The 20,961-nt window shown below is 41.9% G+C and overlaps 1 protein-coding gene across 5 annotated transcripts in view; it reads right to left on the bottom strand.

Moving 5' to 3' along the window:
* The window catches only part of LOC129624667 (ATP-binding cassette sub-family C member 4-like), a 171,484-nt gene that overhangs the window by 115,869 nt on the left and 34,654 nt on the right, over positions 1–20,961 (bottom strand). For all 5 annotated transcript variants that reach the window (XM_055542828.1, XM_055542827.1, XM_055542831.1 and 2 more), the window contains exons 8-12: positions 16,239–16,328; positions 15,008–15,171; positions 13,778–13,903; positions 12,116–12,365; positions 37–138 (exon numbers count right to left, since the gene is read on the bottom strand). In XM_055542828.1, the coding sequence (XP_055398803.1) occupies positions 37–138; positions 12,116–12,365; positions 13,778–13,903; positions 15,008–15,171; positions 16,239–16,328 (732 nt within the window). The remainder of the gene's footprint in view (positions 1–36; positions 139–12,115; positions 12,366–13,777; positions 13,904–15,007; positions 15,172–16,238; positions 16,329–20,961) is intronic.

The raw sequence follows: 20,961 nt of genomic DNA on the forward strand, positions 1-20,961 counted from the left end.
CTTTGAGCAGTCACAGTTTTGGAATGAGTTTCTTACCTTTTCCCAAAAAGCTGTAAAGTCTTGCACATCCACTATCATTTCGCCATCTGATGGCAGCTGAGGGTAGCACTGTGATATCTCATCAAGTAACAGAAAGTTCTACAGAAAAAGGAAAAACATAGATTGTTTATACTGCAAAAACAAAGCATAAGCAAAATAATTGTTTCCTTGGAATTTGCAATAAAAAGTTTTATGTTGCCTATCATTTATATCTACTTATTATTTTACAACTGTATTTTATTAAGTCTTGTTTCACCTGAGAAATATTAAATAATATATGGTATGCAATGTACTATTATTACAATATATTATACATATAAGTATATAAAATAGTATAGCGATATATAATATGTTGTTCAGTCATCCAGTCATGTTCAACTCTTTGTGACCCCATGGGCTGCAGCATGCCAGGCTTCCCTGGCCCTCACCATCTTCTGAAGTTTGTCCAAGTTCATGTCCATCACATCGGTGATGCCATCCACCCATCTCATCCTCTGAGACACCCTTATCCTTCTGCCTTCAATCTTTCCCAGCCTTAGGGACTTTTCCAATGAGTAGGCTGTCTGCCTCAGGTGACCAAACTACTGGAGCTTCAGTATCAGTCCTTACAATAAGTATTCAGGGTTGATTTCCTTTAAGATTGACTGGTTTGATCTCCTTGCTGTCCAAGACTCTCAGGAGTCTTCTCTAGTACCACAGTATATATACATAAAGACTATACTCTCTGCTTTCCCCCTCATGTGTGTCAAATCCATATCACTGCTTGTCAACAGCTATCATTTAAGTCATCACTCTAAAGTTTCTATGCCTTAAAAAAATATTTCACAAGCATCTTTTCACAATCACTGTCTCTTCTCCTTAGTCAATGTCCTCTCTCCTCCACAGCAGGAATGTTTTCACCTCTCACTTATTATTTTCTACACCACTTAGCAGCTAATTGATGAAATTTAGCTGAATAAAACAAAGCCCAATGAACCACTACAAAGCTGACAGACACATAAAAGAAAACTCCTTCTTGCTTTGTAAATGTTAGACATAATTCAGTGAGAAAAAATAGAGTGGTAGAGAAATTGAACAAACAACTTAGACCACTCCCACTCCTCAAGGTCCCCAAAAACTGTAAGGGGAGAGACTGTAAGTCTCTGTGAGGCAGAGACTGCTGGCTGTCCTCAAAATCTGCTCTCTTTCTTCTGAAGTAACAAACCCCGGATTTTAGCCAACACATGGCAGCCTGGAAGGAGGCCCTCTGTTTCTAGACTCCTGAGCAGATAGGAGCAGCCATGTGACTAAATCCAGGTCAGTGGAGAGTGACAGCAACCAGGACCTTCCTCCACCCCACAGTCTGGGTCTTGGAGGCTGCCAGCAGGGTCAAAGTCACATCCAGGGGAGTAACATAATAAGAGAGGAAGAGTCTGGGTCCCAACACCACAGAGGTTCACATTAGCCATGGGACTTATATACTGAAGCCCTAACCCCTGTTACCTCTAAACATGACATTATTTGGAAATAGGGTTGCTGTGGATGTAATCAATTAAGGTGAGACCACAGTGGAGTAGGGTGAGCCCCGAATCCAATATGACTGGTGCCCTTGTGAGAGATGCAGAGACAGATATACACCCAAAAAACAGTTACCTGATGAGGGAAACAGAGGCTGGGGTGATGCAGTTACAAACCAAGGAACAGCAAGGTTTGCCTGTAACCATCAAAAGCTAACAGAAGCAAGAAAGGATGCTCCCTTATCAGATTCAGAGAGATCCTGACCCTGCTAACACCTTGATTTCAGACTTCTAGCCTCCAGGACTGTGAAACAATACATTCCTGTGGTTTTAAGCCACCTGGTTTGTGGTACTTTCGAACCGTAGCCCCAGGAAACTCATACAGAGCCTTACAAGGATTCTTGCATGAGAGAAAAACAAATTACCTGTGTAAGAATCTTTAACATGGATAGCTCTGGGACCCATAGGCAAACCAAATCCTAACCAACATGGGGCAACTGAAACAAGCATGTGAAGATGTTAGAGAAAGAAAACAACACACAAATAATAATCTTCCATGTTAAACATGGTAAACACCATTCAAGTCCTTGACACACCCCTCTATCATGCCCCAAAGTCATAAATGTGATTGCAAACTTCTACTTCAAAAGAAGAACTGGTAAAAACTGAAAAGGAAAACAGTTGTGCAGGGAAAAAAAAAAAAACAACAGGAGCCTTGTATTTCTCTTTAAGACCAGCTTGTGGCAGATGTGATTCATTCGTTCTGTCCTCCTCTCATCTAAGTTCACTGAAAACCTAACACCAGGCACAGCAACTCCTATCCACTCTGAGCCCGTGTCCAGCAGGAGGCAGGATGAATGGAGAGCGGTCTGAGGACTCCTCTGCAGACTCTCAACCACCACAGCCTGAGTTTTCTCCCCACATCACCTCTTCCATTGTCAGTCAGGTACCAGCTCTCGCCTGTTCTGACACAGCTTATCTCTGCTAATTCTCTTTTCCTCTTGAAACAACACAATTTCAGAATATTACTTGCTATTAGTTGTTGCAAATACTGATACATCTTTTTGTTTTTGAATGGTTCCTTCATCAGCCTTCCCCAATACCACCAAACCAACCCCAGAAGCACTCCCTCCTGACCTCTTTACAGCACCTCTGAGAGTGTCCACCACACTAAACAGCCTCTAGGAGCCATCAGCACCTAAGTGCACACTCTCCAAGTGGCCTCTGCCTGGACACCCAGAGTACTAATCCCACCCACCCTTCCAGGCCATCTCAAATGCTAATCTTCCAGGGAATCAGGTCAGGACATTCCAGATCGGCACCACCTTCCCTACCTTTGAATCCCCAGAGAAACAGAATGTCACAAAGAGGGGAGACACTCCATAATTCAAGCACTTTCATATTACAACTCCAACTAAGACTTACACAGAGTCTGCCCATTGTGGGAATGAAGTAAGAAAAGGAACAGATTGTAGGGCTAGTTCAAATCAGTCCAACCATTAACCTCAGGTATGCCAATGACACCACACTTATGGCAGAAAGCGAAAAACGAAAGAGCCTCTTGATGAAAGTGAAAGAGGAGAGTAAAAAGTTGGCTTTAAACAACATTCAGAAAACTAAGAACATGACATCTGGGTCCCATCACTTAATGGAAAATAGATGGGAAAACAGTGGAAACAGTGACAGACTTTATTTTGGGGGGCTCCAAAATCACTGCAGATGGTGACTTCAGCCATGAAATTAAAAGACACTTGCTCCTTTGAAGAAAAACTATGACCAACCTAGACAATATATTAAAAAGCAGAGATATTACTTTGCCAACAAAGGTCCATCTAGTCAAAGTTATGGTTTTTGTCAGTAGTTATGTATGGATGTAAGAGTTGGACTATAAAGAAAGCTGAGCACCTAAGATTTGATGCTTTTGAACTGTGGTATTGGAGAAGACTCTTGAGAGACCCTTGGACTGCAAGGAGATCCAACCAGTCCATCCTAAAAGAAATCAGTCCTGAATATTCATTGGAAGGACTGATGCTGAAGCTGAAAACTCCAATACTTTGACTACCTGATGCGAAGAACTGACTTATTTGAAAAGACCCTGATTCTGGGAAAGATTGAAGGCAGGAGGAGAAGGGGATAACAGAAGATGACATGGTTGGATGGCATCACCGACTCAATGGACATGAATTTGAGTAACCTGGGAGTTGGTGATGGACAGGGAGGCCTGGCGTGCTGCAGTCCATGGAGTCGCAAAGAGTCGGACACGACTGAACTGAACTAATTGATGACAAGGCTACAACCTTACATAGTCTGAGCTAATACAGCTGGAACAACATTGTGAGACAGGCTGGGACCTGGGATCCTTTAGTGGAACACTTGCACCTGCACAAACGTCTCCTCCAGCAACAGAATACAAAGGAACTCTAAGGGACTAAAACTAACTGCACAGATGCATAAGCCAACTGCCATTTCTGAGATGCTGAGAGGAAAGGCAGGGCACTGCATATGATCTTTACACACAGTGCCTACTAGGAGGTGGGCAGACCATCTAAGCCACGTCTGTGATCCACCCCCACTCTCACTCCATTCAAGGAATTAGTCTACTGTTCTCAGAGTGAACAAAGGCACCTGTTACTTGTTTTTCACTCCCTTGTGCTGCATCAGGAGCTTCAGTAAAGCCTTGCTTGAATTTCTCTTCTGGCCCCTTATCAATTTATATTGATTAAAAAGTTCAAGGTCCCCGGTCAGTAATGTATATTATACATGTATGTTAAATGTACAGTTATGCATATATGTTATAAATCTTGTCTAGACAGAATCAAATTCCAATTAAATGTACTATCAAGACATAACAAATTCAATATTCAGTTTGTGCATGTTAGAATAGAAATCCCCACTTTCAAAAAAAAAAAAAAAAGAAAGAAAAGAAAAATCATGCCCTGAGGAAGTAAACTCATCAAGCATTTGTCCACAAATCATAGGTCTGAGGGGGAAGACATCACAGTCTTCCAGGGGTTAAATGAGACTCCACTCAACACATGATCAGCTTGTAATGGTACCAGAAGTGCTGACTGCATTTTTCTCCAAGAGTCAGGCTGATGAAAAAGCTGAAATTAAATGGCCCTTAGAGCCATGAAGTGCAGACCCAGAACAAGTCACACAGGAAGGTATCAACATCAGAACTGCAGTCAAAAAGATTGACGTCTGAATGGCTGGTAATGGAAACCTAAGTAGCTTTGTGAACAATATAACCTCAGAGAAACATTTTACTGGATGCAAAAGTCACTGAAAACTTCTAGTGCTTTGAAGTTAACACGAGATCTTTTCTAATTCTCTTAGTTGTTCAATTCCAAGATCATTGTTCTTCTTCTTTGCTAAGAGAAAAATAAAGGGAATTCTTAGGCATATAAGATCATAATAAATCCTTATTTTCTGTACAGGGAAGAAAGGAAATTGAAAAGCATGGGTTAACAACAAGACACAACACTATGAAGCCACATGTAGATCTGCCCTGAGGATATAAACAATCATCCCTCCAAGGTAGGCAGAAGTGGAAAGTTTTCTTCCAAGGAATCCCAGACATGATCTGAGTGAAAATCCTGGGAGATGATCATCCTTGGAGATGACCATTGTGACAGAAACACAAGTCTACTGAGTCCCAGGCTGCAGGAGGCAGTAGGGCAGCAGGGCTCAACACTACACTGTGTTCTAAGCTCTACGTGCCCACCACACCTCCAAACTACCTATGGTTAAACCTTATTCAGTTCTGACCACATGGTCAGTAAACTCAGCTGCCCTTTTATTCTACTCATGTTGCCCTTTTCACCTTCTAACTGGGCATGAACATGTCTAAGTGAGAGACAAAGTTGAGGAAAAAAGTAAACATCCAATCTGTTGATTATATTCAATATCTACTACCAGTTTTAGTAAGAAAGGAGACTTAATCAGGCCAATGGGTGGTCAGTGAGGTGGGTCTTATAACAAATACCAGGTATTTGAAAAGCCTCTCAGAATTCAAAATCAAGTTCAGACTCTTCTCCTCCCCAAATCTGGTCTTCTTATATCATTCTGTATTTCAATGAATCCAGAGATTTTGCAGCCCCCAAAACCCAAAGCAGCCTGAGATCTACCTCTCCCCTTCCACCTCCATACCAAACTAAAGACTTGCCTTGCTGCTGCTGCTGCTAAGCGGCTCAGTCGTGTCCGACTCTGTGTGACCCCAGAGACGCCAGCCCACCAGGCTCCCCCATCCCTGGGATTCTCCAGGCAAGAACACTGGAGTGGGTTGCCATTTCCTTCTCCAATGCATTAAAGTGAAAAGTGAAAGTGAAGTCGCTCAGTCGTGTCTGACTCCTAGCGACCCCATGGACTGCAGCCTACCAGGCTCTTCCATCCATGGGATTTGCCAGGCAAGAGTACTAGAGTGGGTTGCCATTGCCTTCTCCAGACTTGCCTTGAGTAGCTCTCAAATCTGACCAAGTCTCTATTTCACCCTAAATCAAACCACATCTTCCTGTCCCTGGACCATGTATTGCATTAGGCTCCTGATGCATCTCCCCTGCCTCTGCTCTGGATCCCCACCTTACCACACTGCCCCATTCCCCAGGTTGCAGCCAGGCTGAGCTCTGAAATGATAAAAACCTTCATATTTCCTGTAGGGTCTTATACAGTCCCCTCATTGGGACCCCTCATCAGCACTTTCTACTCTGCAGCCTTAGACATTTTTGGTTTCCCAAAAGTATGGATCCCTCTCTTGTGCACTAAAAGCCTGTGTCACATCATCATCCCCAGGAAACCACAAAGCATCAGCGTCCCATCTCCCTCACCCCTACACACGGAATTCTCCAGGTAACTTCCTCAGCCTTCCCGGGAAGCACAAGCTCTAAGACTACACAAATAATTCTGCCAAAGCACCCCATGGCACCTTGGAGTTATCCTTCCAAGGACTAATGACACACAAATATGTCCACAGTGAGTTTCACTATTTGATTCTTTATTAAACCACCCCCACTTGATGAACATAAATTCCAAACAGGAAGAACCTTTCTGCATCTAGCCTGCCTTTAGTCTGCACCAGGCTTCAGGTAGGTACTTAGTTATTTTGTGGAATAAGTGATTGAATGAATGAATAAATTCCATATTTGCACCCCCAAAAAGTCTAGTATAAACCAAGACAGGTTTTCCTCTCAACTAATTTTAGTTTACATATGATCCTGAAATCCTTTATACTTGCTGAAGCACATTTTGGCTTTATGTGCTTTTTTCTGCAACCTGGGCAATGTTTCCAAAATGGTGCTTATTTTCAAGTACACAAGAGTGTACCTTTACTAAAGGTATCTTTACTAAAGATATAGATAGCATGGGCAGCAGCTAAGGCCTAGTGAATCAGAATCTCCAAGGTGTGATCATATAGGTTTAAAAAGCACTCCAGGTGATTCTGATGAACTAGAAAACTAGATTTTTAAAGGATTATAGAAACCATATAGAGAGTGGAAACCATATAGAAACTATATAGTGATCAAAAAGAAAAAAAAAAAAATCACCAGTTACTTCAACCTACCAGGAAGCCATCTGCCACACTAACACCAATCCTTCTCACCATTCTTATTCTCAGCCATTAGTCCCTCCTTTACTGAAAATAATTACTGCTGACAAATCTCTAAATTCCCAGATAAACTTCCTACAAGACATTCTGTGTATTTAAGGAAAAACTTAGGTTTGTTGCCCAAATCAAAGATGCTTCCTTCATCATGACACAAAGCAGCCTGACAAAGTCAACCCTAGAAAATTCAAAGTTCTTGGAAGTTCATTGTATTGCTGAACACACCTACAAAGAAAGGAATTTTAAGCCTCAGACACAATTCAGTAGCAGTTTGGTGTAAAAGAAATAAAAAAACCTACCTGAAAATTTAAGCAAAATTCCCTGAAAACTTTTTGCAGGGCCCCTTTCGTGTTACACTCTTTGGTGCATCACATAATCCATGAAGGAATCAGAGTTAGTGCTTTTCCCACTAAAATCATGCTTAATGGTTATGATGGGTGTGATGGTTGATTTTATGTCAACCTGGCTAAACTACAGTTTCCAGACACTTGCTTACACTCATCTAGTTATTACAGTGAAAGGGTTTTTAATGAGATCAACATTTAAATCAGTACTCTGAGTAAAGCAGATTATCCTCCATAATGTGGGTGGGTCTCATCCACTTAGTCAATGCCCTTCAGAGAAAAAAGACTGACCAACACCAAAAAGGAGGGAATTCTATCTCAAGATCTTCTTCAGTCTAGAGATGCACTTTAGCATAAAGATTCATGATATTGATTTTCTTTCATTTCATGATGGTCAGCAAGACAGTCAAAATAACTTTGTTAACCAAGTAATACAGACTGTTTCTAATTATCTATACGCCCCAAGAGCCCAGCCCAGGAGCCAGACCAGCAGAGTCTCATGAACACCAGGCTGTACAGGGTACACAGTTCCTCTCTTTAGACATCAGGTCCACCAAGTACAATCAGGCTAGTTTGAGATATACAGATGGACAGACATAACAAGGAGAAGACTTCCCTGAGTTGAGACACATACCAAAGCCCAATGTTGCAGGAATGCCTAACCCCAGTCTGCTCCCTCCTCTGCATTTCTAAAGCTTCTAGTGCAGGATGGGCTACCCTGGGCTTCTGTGGGGTCCCAGCCATTTCCTGTAACTGTTGTCTCAGTCAGTCCAGTATTTATTTGATGCCCGTGATGTGTCCAGCATGGACAGGCACTACAAGACACAGTCTGCTGTCACAGAGCTCAGAATACTCCCAGGGAGTCAACATCACCCCACCTGACAGGATGCTGGGAGGTGTGAGACTGGCCATGCACATATATGGAAGCCCTAGATCAGAGTGAACAGAAGTGCTGGGAGAGGGTCATGGGGCTGCTGCAGGCTCAGCAGCATTTGGTTAAATCAAGGACAGAAGAGAAGGCAACACAGAGGGGCTCAGCAGAGTGAGCCAATCTCCCAAAGTGGGGGTGAACGTGACAGGTCACATGTGACCTGTCTCATTCAGAGACAACCCCTCCCCTGACCCAACCAGAGCAAGGGTCGTATGCTGGGAAACACGAGCTTAAAATTTTGATTCTGCAAGAAACAGGGAATTAAAACTTAAGGAGAAATTGCACATACCTGAAAGTACTAAGAAGACAATAATGTAATAATGTAACAAAGAAACTTTGGACAGAATCCTAGTTCTGTCATTTGATATTAACACAAACTGTATGAGGATAGGTGAGCTATTTCACCTGATACAGGAACCTGTTTCCTTATCTGTAAAGTCGGGACACTAAAGCTTATCCCATTCAATTGTGGTCAGGATGAAATGAGTGAGTGAATGAAAGTCACTCAGTCGTGTCCGACTCTTTGCAACCCCATGAACTGTAGCCCACCAGACTCCTCTGTCCATGGGATTTTCCAGGCAAGAATACTGGAGTGGGTTGCCATTCCCTTCTCCAGGGCATCTTCCCAACCCATGGATCGAACCTGGGTCTCCTGCTTTGTAGGCAGATTCTTTACAGTCTGAGCCACCAGGGAACACAAGGATGAAATGAGATGATGTGTAAAGGCTTCAGGAGATCTCGGACCACACAGCGAGCCCTGGCAGCAGCAATTGAAGACAGAGGCTGTGTCATCAGCATTAACAAAACCATAGCAGAACAGCACATGTGTGAAGCTTCCATCTGAACAGGCTACCGTGTCACTGAGGACATCACTGTGGTCCAAGGATATTCCTAAGTATCTTATTTCAAGATGTGAAATCTTCATAAAAGAAATTCTATTGAATACACTGACCACCTCTTACCAGCATTGCTAGAAGCTCCCATCAGAAAGAATGATACACTCAGGGAACAAGAACTGACTGTGTATGACTGATCTATTTTATGGGTAATAGTTTTTTTTTAATATATAAATTTATTTTAATTGGAGGCTAATAACTTTACAATATTGTATTGGTTTTGCCATACATCAACATGAATCTGCCACAGGTGTACACATGTTCCCCATCCTGAACCCCCCTCCCACCTCCCTCCCCGTACCATACCTCTGGGTCATCCCAGTGCACCAGCCCCAAGCATCCTGTATCCTGCATCAAACCTAGACTGACGATTGTTTAATATATATTATACATGTTTCAATGCCATTCTCCCAAATCATCCCACCCTCGCCCTCTCCCACAGACTCCAAAAGACTGTTCAATACATCTCTGTCTCTTTTGCTATCTTGCATACAGGGTTATCATTAATATCTCTCTAAATTCTATATATATGTGTTAGTATACTGTAAACTACCACACAATTGCACTCATCTCACATGCTAGTAAAGTAATGCTCAAAATTCTCCAAGCCAGGCTTCAGCAATATGTGAACTGTGAAATTCCTGATGTTCAAGCTAGTTTTAGAAAAGGCAGAGGAACCAGAGATCAAATTGCCAACATCCGTTGGATCATGGAAAAAAGCAAGAGAGTTCCAGAAAAACATCTAATTCTGCTTTATTGACTATGCCAAAGCCTTTGACTGTGTGGAGCACAATAAACTGTGGAAAATTCTGAAAGAGATGGGAATACCAGACCACCTGACCTGCCTCTTGAGAAATTTGTATGCAGGTCAGGAAGCAACAGTTAGAACTGGACATGGAACAACAGACTGGTTCCAAATAGGAAAAGGAGTACGTCAAGGCTGTATATTGTCACCCTGCTTATTTAACTTATATGCAGAGTACATCATGAGAAATGCTGGACTGGAAGAAACACAAGCTGGAATCAAGATTGCCAGGAGAAAGATCAATAACCTCAGATATGCAGATGACATCACCCTTAGGGCAGAAAGTGAAGAGGAACTAAAAAGCCTCTTGATGAAAGTGAAAGTAGAGAGTGAAAAAGCTGGCTTAAAGCTCAACATTCAGAAAACGAAGATCATGGCATCCAGTCCCATCACTTCATGGGAAATAGATGGGGAAACAGAGGAAACAGTGTCAGACTTTATTTTTCTGGGCTCCAAAATCACTGCAGATGGTGACTGCAGCCATGAAATTAAAAGACGCTTACTCCTTGGAAGGAAAGTTATAACCAACCTAGATAGCATATTCAAAAGCAGAGACATTACTCTGCCAACAAAGGTTCGTCTAGTCAAGGCTATGGTTTTTCCTGTGGTCATGTATGGATGTGAGAGTTGGACTGTGAAGAAGGCTGAGCACCGAAGAATTGATGCTTTTGAACTGTGGTGTTGGAGAAGACTCTTGAGAGTCCCTTGGACTGCAAGGAGATCCATCCAGTCCATTCTAAAGGAGATCAGCCCTGGGATTTCTTTGGAAGGAATGATGCTAAAGCTGAAACTCCAGTACTTTGGCCACCTCATGCGAAGAGTTGACTCATTGGAAAAGACTCTGATGCTGGGAGGGATTGGGGGCAAGAGGAGAAGGGGATGACAGAGGATGAGATGGCTGGATGGCATCACTGACTCAATGGACGTGAGGCTGGGTGAACTCCGGGAGTTGGTGATGGACAGGGAGGCCTGGCGTGCTGTGATTTATGGGGTCGCAAAGAGTCGGACACGACTAAGTGACTGATCTGATCTGATCTGATTGGTGTTTTTCTTTCTGGCTTACTTCACTCTGTATAATAGGCTCCAGTTTCATCCACCTCATTAGAACTGATTCAAATAGCATAAAAAATGCATCATTAAAAAATTCAGCTTTTATGGTAAGACTCCAAAATAAAATACAATCACACCCTGAGATATCTAACTTTACTGGAGATATATTACTGTCCCATCCATCATTGTGGAAAAGTAGGAAAATAAAGTCCAGACACTCAAGCTTGTGCCCAGGCTGCCTCACAGAACCAATTTATCTTCATTTTAGACAGAAACACTTCAGTGCCTATTGTGTGCCAGGCCCTGTCTTGGTGATGTAAATTATTTGTCACTGACTATTTAGGGACAGTTAGTTAAAAAAAAGGATACCGTGGGTATGGTGGAAATCACAAGTTTGCGAGGAAGAGGGGAGTAGAGAAAGGCTTAGACAGTAGGTAAAAAAAAGGACAGGGACAAAAAGGCAGAGATCAGAAAACAACAAGAAAGCACCTGTGGAGGAAAGAACCCATTTTTAAACATAGAAAACTAAGTGAAGCTGAGGCTATTCTCCTGACCAAGGAGCAGGTAGGTTTCAGCAAGTTCCTCCCTTCCTGGCCCCAAGAGGAATCTAGTCACCCCAGGACTGAGCACAGTCACTGCCTAGTCGTTCCAGATAGCACAGGAGATGCACTTTGCTTCTCTTGTTATTAGGCATTTTAATCCTACTGCAGACATCACTCATACATCATCAGCCCTGTGTCACTGCTATTTACACCCCTAAATGAGCAGTGGGATTATAATGTTTGCAACAGACTACCTAAGAAGAGAGGGGAGTACATACGATATTTTGGAATGACTGCCAGCTTTGGCACTGAGAGAGTTAAATAGCATCAAACCAAAACACAGTGACACCACATAAAAGGAAGCAATTTACAAAAATTCACCTACAACTAAAGAAAGTTATTTGTCACCAAACCTTGATTCTTCGGATGCTGACAACGGCCTCTGACACCTTCTCAATGGCCATGGGGAAGTAGAGGATGCTCGTAAACCGCAGAGCCTCGAACAGCATCACCACCACAAATACTTGGCTGGCTGTGATCAGGTTGTCAAGGATATCATTGGCCATGAAGGTGACAAAAATCATGATTTTGCTTACAGCGAAAAATAATGCCAAATGCATGCCCCTAAAGAAGGAACTTCTCAGAATCTTGAAAATTTCCTTCCTGGAAAACAAAGTAGGACATAGTATTTAAAACAAGCATCAACATCAAAGACACGGATTCAAGTTCCCTGTGTGAGTGGACACAGATTAAGATAAACTATCCCTCATATCATGGAAACACTACACAGTGCCTACCCTATCAGGTCTGCCCTGATCCAAGGACCACACACTTCATCACCACTTCACTCTCCCACCTAAAAAGAGGCTTAGTGCCACTCTTTTAGACATTGTGAGTCAAGCAAACCGAGTTTGAACATTCATTCAAGCGTTCATAACTACAATCCTGTGCCAGGCTCCTCACTGACGACAGGAAGACACAGCCTGCCCCCTCCAGGAGCTTACGAACTATTGGGGGAAGAGAAAAAGACACTCCAAAATTGTAAGACACCAAGACATTAGACAGAGGAAATCAGCACAGCCCCCATGAGGTACAGAGCAAAGGCATGTAACCCAGAGCAGAGGAGACAGGGTAAGTCACATGGACGTGGATCTACCCTGAGAAAATAAGCTGGAGTCAGTCAGAGCTGACGGAGGCCAAAGAAAAAGGAAGATGAGAGTGTATCCCCAGCAGAGAGAGGGGCCCCAACAGAGGTGCAAAATGAGAGGTGACAGGGAGCTGCCAGAGATTCCCAGCACCCGGTGCTGGAATATAAACACTCCTCAGAAAGACCATGGGGTCGCTAAGAGTCGGACAAGACTGAGCAACTTCACTTTCACTTTTCACTTTCATGCATTGGAGAAGGAAATGGCAACCCACTCCAGTGTTCTTGCCTGGAGAATTCCAGGGACAGAGGAGCCTAGTGGGCTGCCATCTATGGGGTTGCACAGAGTTGGACACGACTGAAGTGACTTAGCAGCAGCAGCAGCAGACAGTTAAATGAAAGACAGGGAAAACATCTACAAACACAAAGCAAAGCCTCCCCACCACAGCCAAAATAGCACTTTTATGGCTCCGTTTGGAATGAAGAATACTGATCCTTAAAGTTTGGCCAGATATATGTATATCCAGTCTTTACAATCTCCCCATTTGTGCTCCGTCAACAAAAATTCTAGTTTTAGTTTAAATATCACCTTCTCGGATACTAACATTGTACAGTCATTGCTTATTTGGAATTTGTGGTATAAAGAAATTTTTGGAATTGCATTTCTATATAAGAGCATATATATATATATATATATATATATATATATATATATATATATATATTCAATTAAATTTAAATTAAAAAAAAAAAGAAAGAAGAAGAGCAGATTAGATGGTTGTCTCCACTATTCCACTTAACCCTCTTGCCATATGCGAGGGGTGGGTAGTATTTAAGTTCCCTTTCATATAAAACTTGGTAAGATTTCTAAATTCATTCTGTAAAAACAGTAAATAAACAAAAATATGGTGAGATATATACAAAAACTTACCTTCTCAAACGGGTAATAAGATCTATAAATGACTTTTCCCAAGCATACATTTTTATTGTTCTGATGCCAGTTATAATTTCACTTATGGTCTGGATCCTGTTGTCTGTGAGAGCTGCGGTCTTACTCCTGGGGGGACAGACGTGAGAGATGAAATTTAGTGATCACAACCCAACATCCCATAGCAGCATCAGGGAGCACAAGGAAGGACCAGGGATCAATGATTCCCTACAGCTCTTTTGTGATAACAACACAGGCAGGTCTTACTCAAAGTGCAAATGGAGACAAAGAAACTAGGAAGTCAACCTTTCAGCCTAATTCGGGGAGTAACTTGGAGAACTTGCAGAATCTGATAAGAAGACCTGAAATGAATCAGATACAAACCCTCTGCCCAAGGGCGTCCTCATGGTTGGGCAGGGAAGGCAAAAAGGAATCTACCAGGAAGATAGTGTCTGTGCTGTAATAAAAAAGGAGTAAAGTGCTGGGGAGCAGATAAGATGGGGCTATTAAATTCACTGGGAAAAGAGAGCAAGTAAAGCTTCAGAGACCTCATAGCACTGGAACAGGGCCCCAAAGGATAAGGAACATCAGTCCATAACAAAGAGAAGAAAGGAAATTCCTAATAGAGAAAAATACCACACATAAAGGCACATGCAGACATTTATATAAAATAACTCAACTAGCTTCATACAGCACATCATCTCCCTCATCAACATCACCTGACAACACGGACAATAACCCACTTCCAACCCTCTGGGACCAGCTTCAAGTCTAACTCATCACCATTAAGCCCTTCATCACTAGTGATTTTTCTATTACATATGCTGCTGGGACTGTGGGGCTTTATAAAGATAATATTTAATTAAGATCAGCCTTGCCGTTGGGGTGCTTATAACTTAATGAAAACACTGAATTAAAAACAAGACAAGAACACACATTTTTAAAAATGTTGTAACACAAGCATAACAAAAATATATGTAGCTAGAAAAAGGCCTATAAAATTACTACTACTGAATAGTGTTTAAAAAACTTGGACATAGGTAAATTCTGCTTAAGGACACTCTACATATCCAGGTATAGCACCTTAGAAGTTAGCTGTGAGGAAAGAGCAAATGCCATCACCTTTTCTGCTTTGACATCAGTTGTCAGTTTAAGGCTGGAGCATCCACTGGCTAAGCCAGAAGGGTCTAAACCACACACACATCACCTATTTTTTAAACCAGTGTTTCTTACCAGAGTGATGAAAACAACTTCCAAATGCAGCTTTGCAAAAGCAGAATAACAACAAGAATTGCCATCCCAGCAAGACATGACATTCCTATTTCCATCCAGAGCAGGGTGGTCACGATGATAGCCTGCAGTGGTCCCACCCACAGATAGTGCAAGAACACTGTTACCTTAAAAGAGAAAGACAAGTCTTCTTAGAATGATATAAAGGCAAAAATTATTATGTACACAGTGTAGAAACAATCTGCTCTGAAGGAACAGGCATGGACCTACACAGAAATGATCTCAGTGGGTTTTTAAACCTCCTAAAGCAGAAACCCAAGCATCCACCAGATGATGTGTTCTGGGGCATCAAAGGGTCAACCTAAGGGACGTCCAGGGAGAACCCGACCAGCAGCACTGAAGAAAGATGTTGATTTTTGTCTACACCACAGATGAGCTCAGGGCATCCCCAAAATCTCTATGTGCCAATGTTTAGCCCCCATCTCTCCCCAGCATCCCAGGAAAGCTTATTTTATGGCATGCACCATGCTCTTCAGTAACTACTTGTGTATTTACCTCCCTGACAGGCTGTGGCTTCTCCAAGGAAGAAACTAAATCTTTTTTCAGCCCTAAAAGTAAGTAGGAACCTTACTTCATGTTTCATGAATGAATAACTGAAAGAGAAGTGGTCTAGTACAAAAAAAGATCTGACCAATAGTAATAATGCCCTGGGTAATGCAATCTATTCGTAAGTGTATAAAAGACTGTGGTGGGGGGACAGCAAGGAGTAGGTGGTGTCTGTCTGGGGACCAGCCACTTGGCATAGTCCTTGAAGGCTCCTTATGCAGCAGGCACTGAAGAGGGCATATGGGAAAGAACAATCCCAGCCCACCAAGCCTTAGTCATCCAGAAGAAGAGGAAGACTGTTCAGCAACACTCACACCAGGTGTCAAGAAGTGCCACTTCAGGAGAATCCCCAGGGACACTAACCAATCTGGACAAGAACACTGCTGCTTACTTATTATTGTCATTATGCTGTAGGTAACCTCAGAAAAAACAAAATTCTCATCCACAAGACAATATACATTATTACATCTAAGTTGCACACAGAAGAAATGAGAGTTGGATTAAGAGAACTCTTGACTTATGTCCACAACAGAACGCTGGCTGACACCAAACCTGGACACCTGGCATCCCAATAAGCTGAATCCAGTAAGGATGGGAAATGGAAGAGGATCCCTCAGGGGAAGCTTACCTGATCAAACTTGTTCACATCATTGGACAGAAGATTGACTATCTGGCCTGTGGTGGTCTTCCCCATGGCTGAGCTACTCAGGCGAAGGGCCTGAAATAAGAAAAAGAAACAGCAAACTGGATTTCTACAGTGATACCAAGTCACTCTTAGAACATAACAAAATGAAGCATATTTCCCTGGGGTCTTATGTGGTGTCAGGATGAGCAGGATGGCCCCTGAGAGCAGGGCTCTAGGGGCACTTGTCCATTCTTCCTCTCCTCAATGTGGCAACAGCCCCGTCCACAAGGACAGCAAAGGGAGGAATAGGAGATAGAAGCAAAATACCCCATCCTGCTTCTCAATGAACGTGGACCTACTCGAAGTGTAAAGTGTGTAGCTTTAGACTTAGGAGCCAACTAAAGCAAGTTCAGTTCAGTTCAGTAAAATCGCTCAGTTGTGTCCAATTCTTTGTGACCCCATGAACTTCAGCAGACCAGGCTTCCCTGTCCATCACCAACTCCCGGAGTTTTGCTCAAACTCATATCCATCAAGTTGGTGATGCCAACCAGTCATCTCATCCTCTGTTATCCCCTTCTCCTCCTGCCTTCAATCTTTCCCAGAATAAGGGTCTTTTCCAATGAGTAGGTTCTTTGCATCAGATGGCCAAAGTATTGGAGTTTCGGCTTCAGCATCAGTCCTTCCAATGAATATTCAGAACTGATCTCCTTTAGGATGGACTGGTTGGATCTCCTTGCAGTCCAAGTGACTCTCAAGAGTTTTCTCCAACACCACAGTTCAAAAGAATCTATTCTTCAGTGCTCAGCTTTCTTTACAGTACAACTCTCACATCCATACATGACCACTGGAAAAACCATAGCTTTGACTTTACTCAACTAAAGTAAAGTTGAGCCCAATTAGAAGAGAGTGTTGAGGTCACTTGAAGGAAAGACATTAGGGGACTTGAACTATAAATATGGAATCAGCCATTAATTCCAAATATGACATCATTCCACATACTTTGGTCTTAGTTCCCTCATTCTGAAGTGAGAACAATGTTCAAAACACTACTCCTGTGAGGAATCTGTGTTCTTAATGTTGGTCTGCTGAATTTACAAATATACAGCCTAAGTTGTACAATCCCTTTATTTGGTTAAAAAAAATTTATGAAAAATGTCCTAAAGATCTGAGAAACTTGAACAGACCACCTTGAGCTGTTTCAACAGACTATCAACTGGAGCCATGGATCCAAACAAAATGTCATATTTCATAAAAACTTGTCATTTACTCCTCACATTAAACATAAAAGTCACTGATGAAGTGGAAATGTAAAATGATGCAGCCATGATGGAAGAGACTATGGCAGTTCCTCAAGATATTAAACATAAAATTAGTATATAGTACACCAATTCTACTTCTGGAAATACACTCAAAAAAGCTGAATGCATGGACTTAAATAGATATTTGTACACTCGTGTTCATAGCAGCATTACTCACAATAGTCACAAGGTAGAAACAACCCAAATGTCCATTACAGATGATTCAATACAGAGAATGTTGTATAGATCTATAATGGAATAGTATTCAGCCTTAAACAGGAGTTAAACACCTGCTCCAACATGGGTGAAACTTGAAGACATTGTTCTATATGACATAAGCCAAATGACAAACATTGCATGATTCCACTTACATGAAGTACCTAAAATAGTCAAATTCATAGAGAAAAGAAGTAGAATGGTGATGGCTGAGGGGAGGGTGGGGAGTTAGTGTTTAATGAGTGCAGAGGTTCACTTTCGGAAGAGGAAAAAGTTCACATAGCAGTGATGGCTACACAACAATGTGAATATACTTAATGTCACTAAACGGTGCACTTAAAGAGTTAAAATGGTGAATTTTATATTGCATGCATTTTACCACAATTTTTAAAAAATCAATGATCAAAAGCCAAAAGTAATTTTTCCAAAATTGTGGAAAGGTAAATAAGTGACAAGTCATTTTTATATGTGATACACCTCCATGAAATCATTCAAAATTACAAACCATGGCTCTGAGCTTAGTAGCCATCCCATTTCTAACACCCAACCTGATTTCTTCCCAGGACCAGAGATCAAGAGGTAGAGCCTGAACTTGAACTACAAGCATTCAGAGGGGCCTTTCAGAGCTGCTTGGCATCATCAGCTTTTGCCCTAAGGAATCAGCGCACCTGTAACCTGTAAAGGAGTATCTTATTTCTTCATCTCAGAAGCATTCTAGATGTAAGATTGTGCACAAAGAACCTGTTCTTTCCCATGTTTCTGAAATTTCAGGTTATGTCTATGGTTTAATCTCAACAATGCCTGACTTAGTAAAAGGACAATTTTCTTAGCCTAATCAAACCAGCAAATTAATGGTTTTGAGAGATGTTTATATTCATCTAGTTAAACATTCCAGATCAGATCAAGTTTCCCAAAGGCAATGTTCCAAATGTTTATCTTCCAATGTAAGAGAAAGGAAGACAGGTGGATAATGACTCATCTCTGCAGCAGAGAGAGAGCTTTAACTGAACCATCACCTCAAACCTAACTTAAGATTTTCACATTGCAGTTCCAGAGAAATTTCCTTTCTCTGTGTTTATGAGAGCTAAGCATTATCTGAAAGACAAACGTCTAGCTAAATTGTGTGAAAATCTGAGTATTCATTTCCTAAATGGTAAAAGGTACAATAAAATAACAAATCAGATCAGACCAGATCAGATCAGTTGCTCAGTCATGTCTGACTCATTGAGACCCCATGAATTGCAGCACGCCAGTCCTCCCTGTCCATCACCAACACCCAGAGTTCACTGAAACTCACGTCCATTGGGTCAGTGATGCCATCCAGCCATCTCATCCTCTGTTGTTCCCTTCTCCTCTTGCCCCCAATCCCTCCCAGCATCAGAGTCTTTTCCAATGAGTCAACTCTTCGCATGAGGTGGCCAAAGTACTGGAGTTTCAGCTTTAGCATCATTCCTTCCAAAGAAATCCCAGGGCTGATCTCCTTCCGAATGGACTGGTTGGATCTCCTTGCAGTCCAAGGGACTCTCAAGGGTCTTCTCCAACACCACAGTTCAAAAGCATCAATTCTTCGGTGCTCAGTCTTCTTCACATTCCAACTCTCACATCCATACATGACCACAGGAAAAACCATAGCCTTGACTAGACGAACCTTTGTTGGCAGACTAATGTCTCTGCTTTTGAATATGCTATCTAGGTTGGACATAACTTTCCTTCCAAGGAGTAAGTGTCTTTTAATTTCATGGCTGCAGTCACCATCTGCAGTGATTTTGGAGCCCAGAAAAATAAAGTCTGACACTGTTTCCACTGTTTCCTCATCTATTTGCCATGAAGTGGTGGGACCAGATGCTATGATCTTCGTTTTCTGAATGTTGAGCTTTAAGCCAACTTTTTCACTCTCCACTTTCACTTTCATCAAGAGGCTTTTGAGTTCCTCTTCATTTTCTGCCATAAGGGTGGTGTCATCTGCATATCTGAGGTTATTGATATTTCTCCTGGCAATCTTGATTCCAGCTTGTGTTTCTTCCAGTCCAGAGTTTCTCATGATGTACTCTGCATAGAAGTTAAATAAACAGGGTGACAATATACAGCCTTGATGTACTCCTTTTCCTATTTGGAACCAGTCTGTTGTTCCATGTCCAGTTCTAACTGTTGCTTCCTGACCTGCATACAGATTTCTCAAGAGGCAGATCAGATGGTCTGGTATTCCCATCTCTTTCAGAATTTTCCACAGTTTATTGTGCTCCACACAGTCAAAGGCTTTGGCATAGTCAATAAAGCAGAATTAGATGTTTTTCTGGAACTCTCTTGCTTTTTTCCATGATCCAGTGGATGTTGGCAATTTGATCTCTGGTTCCTCTGCCTTTTCTAAAACCAGCTTGAACATCTGGAAGTTCACAGTTCACATATTGCTGAAGCCTGGCTTGGAGAATTTTGAGCATTACTTTACTAGCGTGTGAGATGAGTGCAATTGTGTGGTAGTTTGAGCATTCTTTGGCATTGCCTTTCTTTGGGATTGGAATGAAAACTGACCTTTTCCAGTCCTGTGGCCACTGCTGAGTTAAGCTGATGAATGACAAGGAAGATCCCTGACTAGAGTGTAGGAGTACCTCTGCCATTTCCACATCACCCAAGAGGAAACTGGCTTAGATACTATAGCCAAATACAGATAGTGAGAAGCCAGGCCCCCAGGTCACACCCCACAAGACTACAAGTCTCTGCTCAAGGAAAATGAGGAGACATCTCTCACTTCGCTAAGAAAAGTACTTCCAAGAAACAGATCTAGATAAGTAGGCAAAAGAAGCAATGTTTTCCATTTTAATTGTTTGGTTTTATCATGCTCTTTTGCTATTTATGTGTAGATTATTTCCTACCTTTATTGTATGTTTGCCTTTACTGGTGAGCTTCTACATTTGTAATTTTCTTGTTTCAAGATGTGGCCTTTTCTTTCCCACCTAAAGAAGTTTGTTTAGTGTTTGTTGGAAAGCTGGTCTGGTGGTGCTGAATTCTCTTAGCTTTTGCTTATCTGTAAGACTATTGATTTATGTGTCAAATCTGAATGAGAGCATCATTGGGTAGAATATTCTTGGTTGTAGATTCTTCCCTTTCATCACTTTAAACATGTCATGCCACACCCATCTGGCTTACAATTTCTGCTGAGAAATCAGCTGATAATCTTATGTGAGTTTCCTTGTATATTACTTGTTGCTTTTCTC

Source organism: Bubalus kerabau, chromosome 12, assembly GCF_029407905.1.
Source record: "Bubalus kerabau isolate K-KA32 ecotype Philippines breed swamp buffalo chromosome 12, PCC_UOA_SB_1v2, whole genome shotgun sequence".
In the NCBI taxonomy this organism is placed as follows: Eukaryota; Metazoa; Chordata; class Mammalia; order Artiodactyla; family Bovidae; genus Bubalus; species Bubalus kerabau.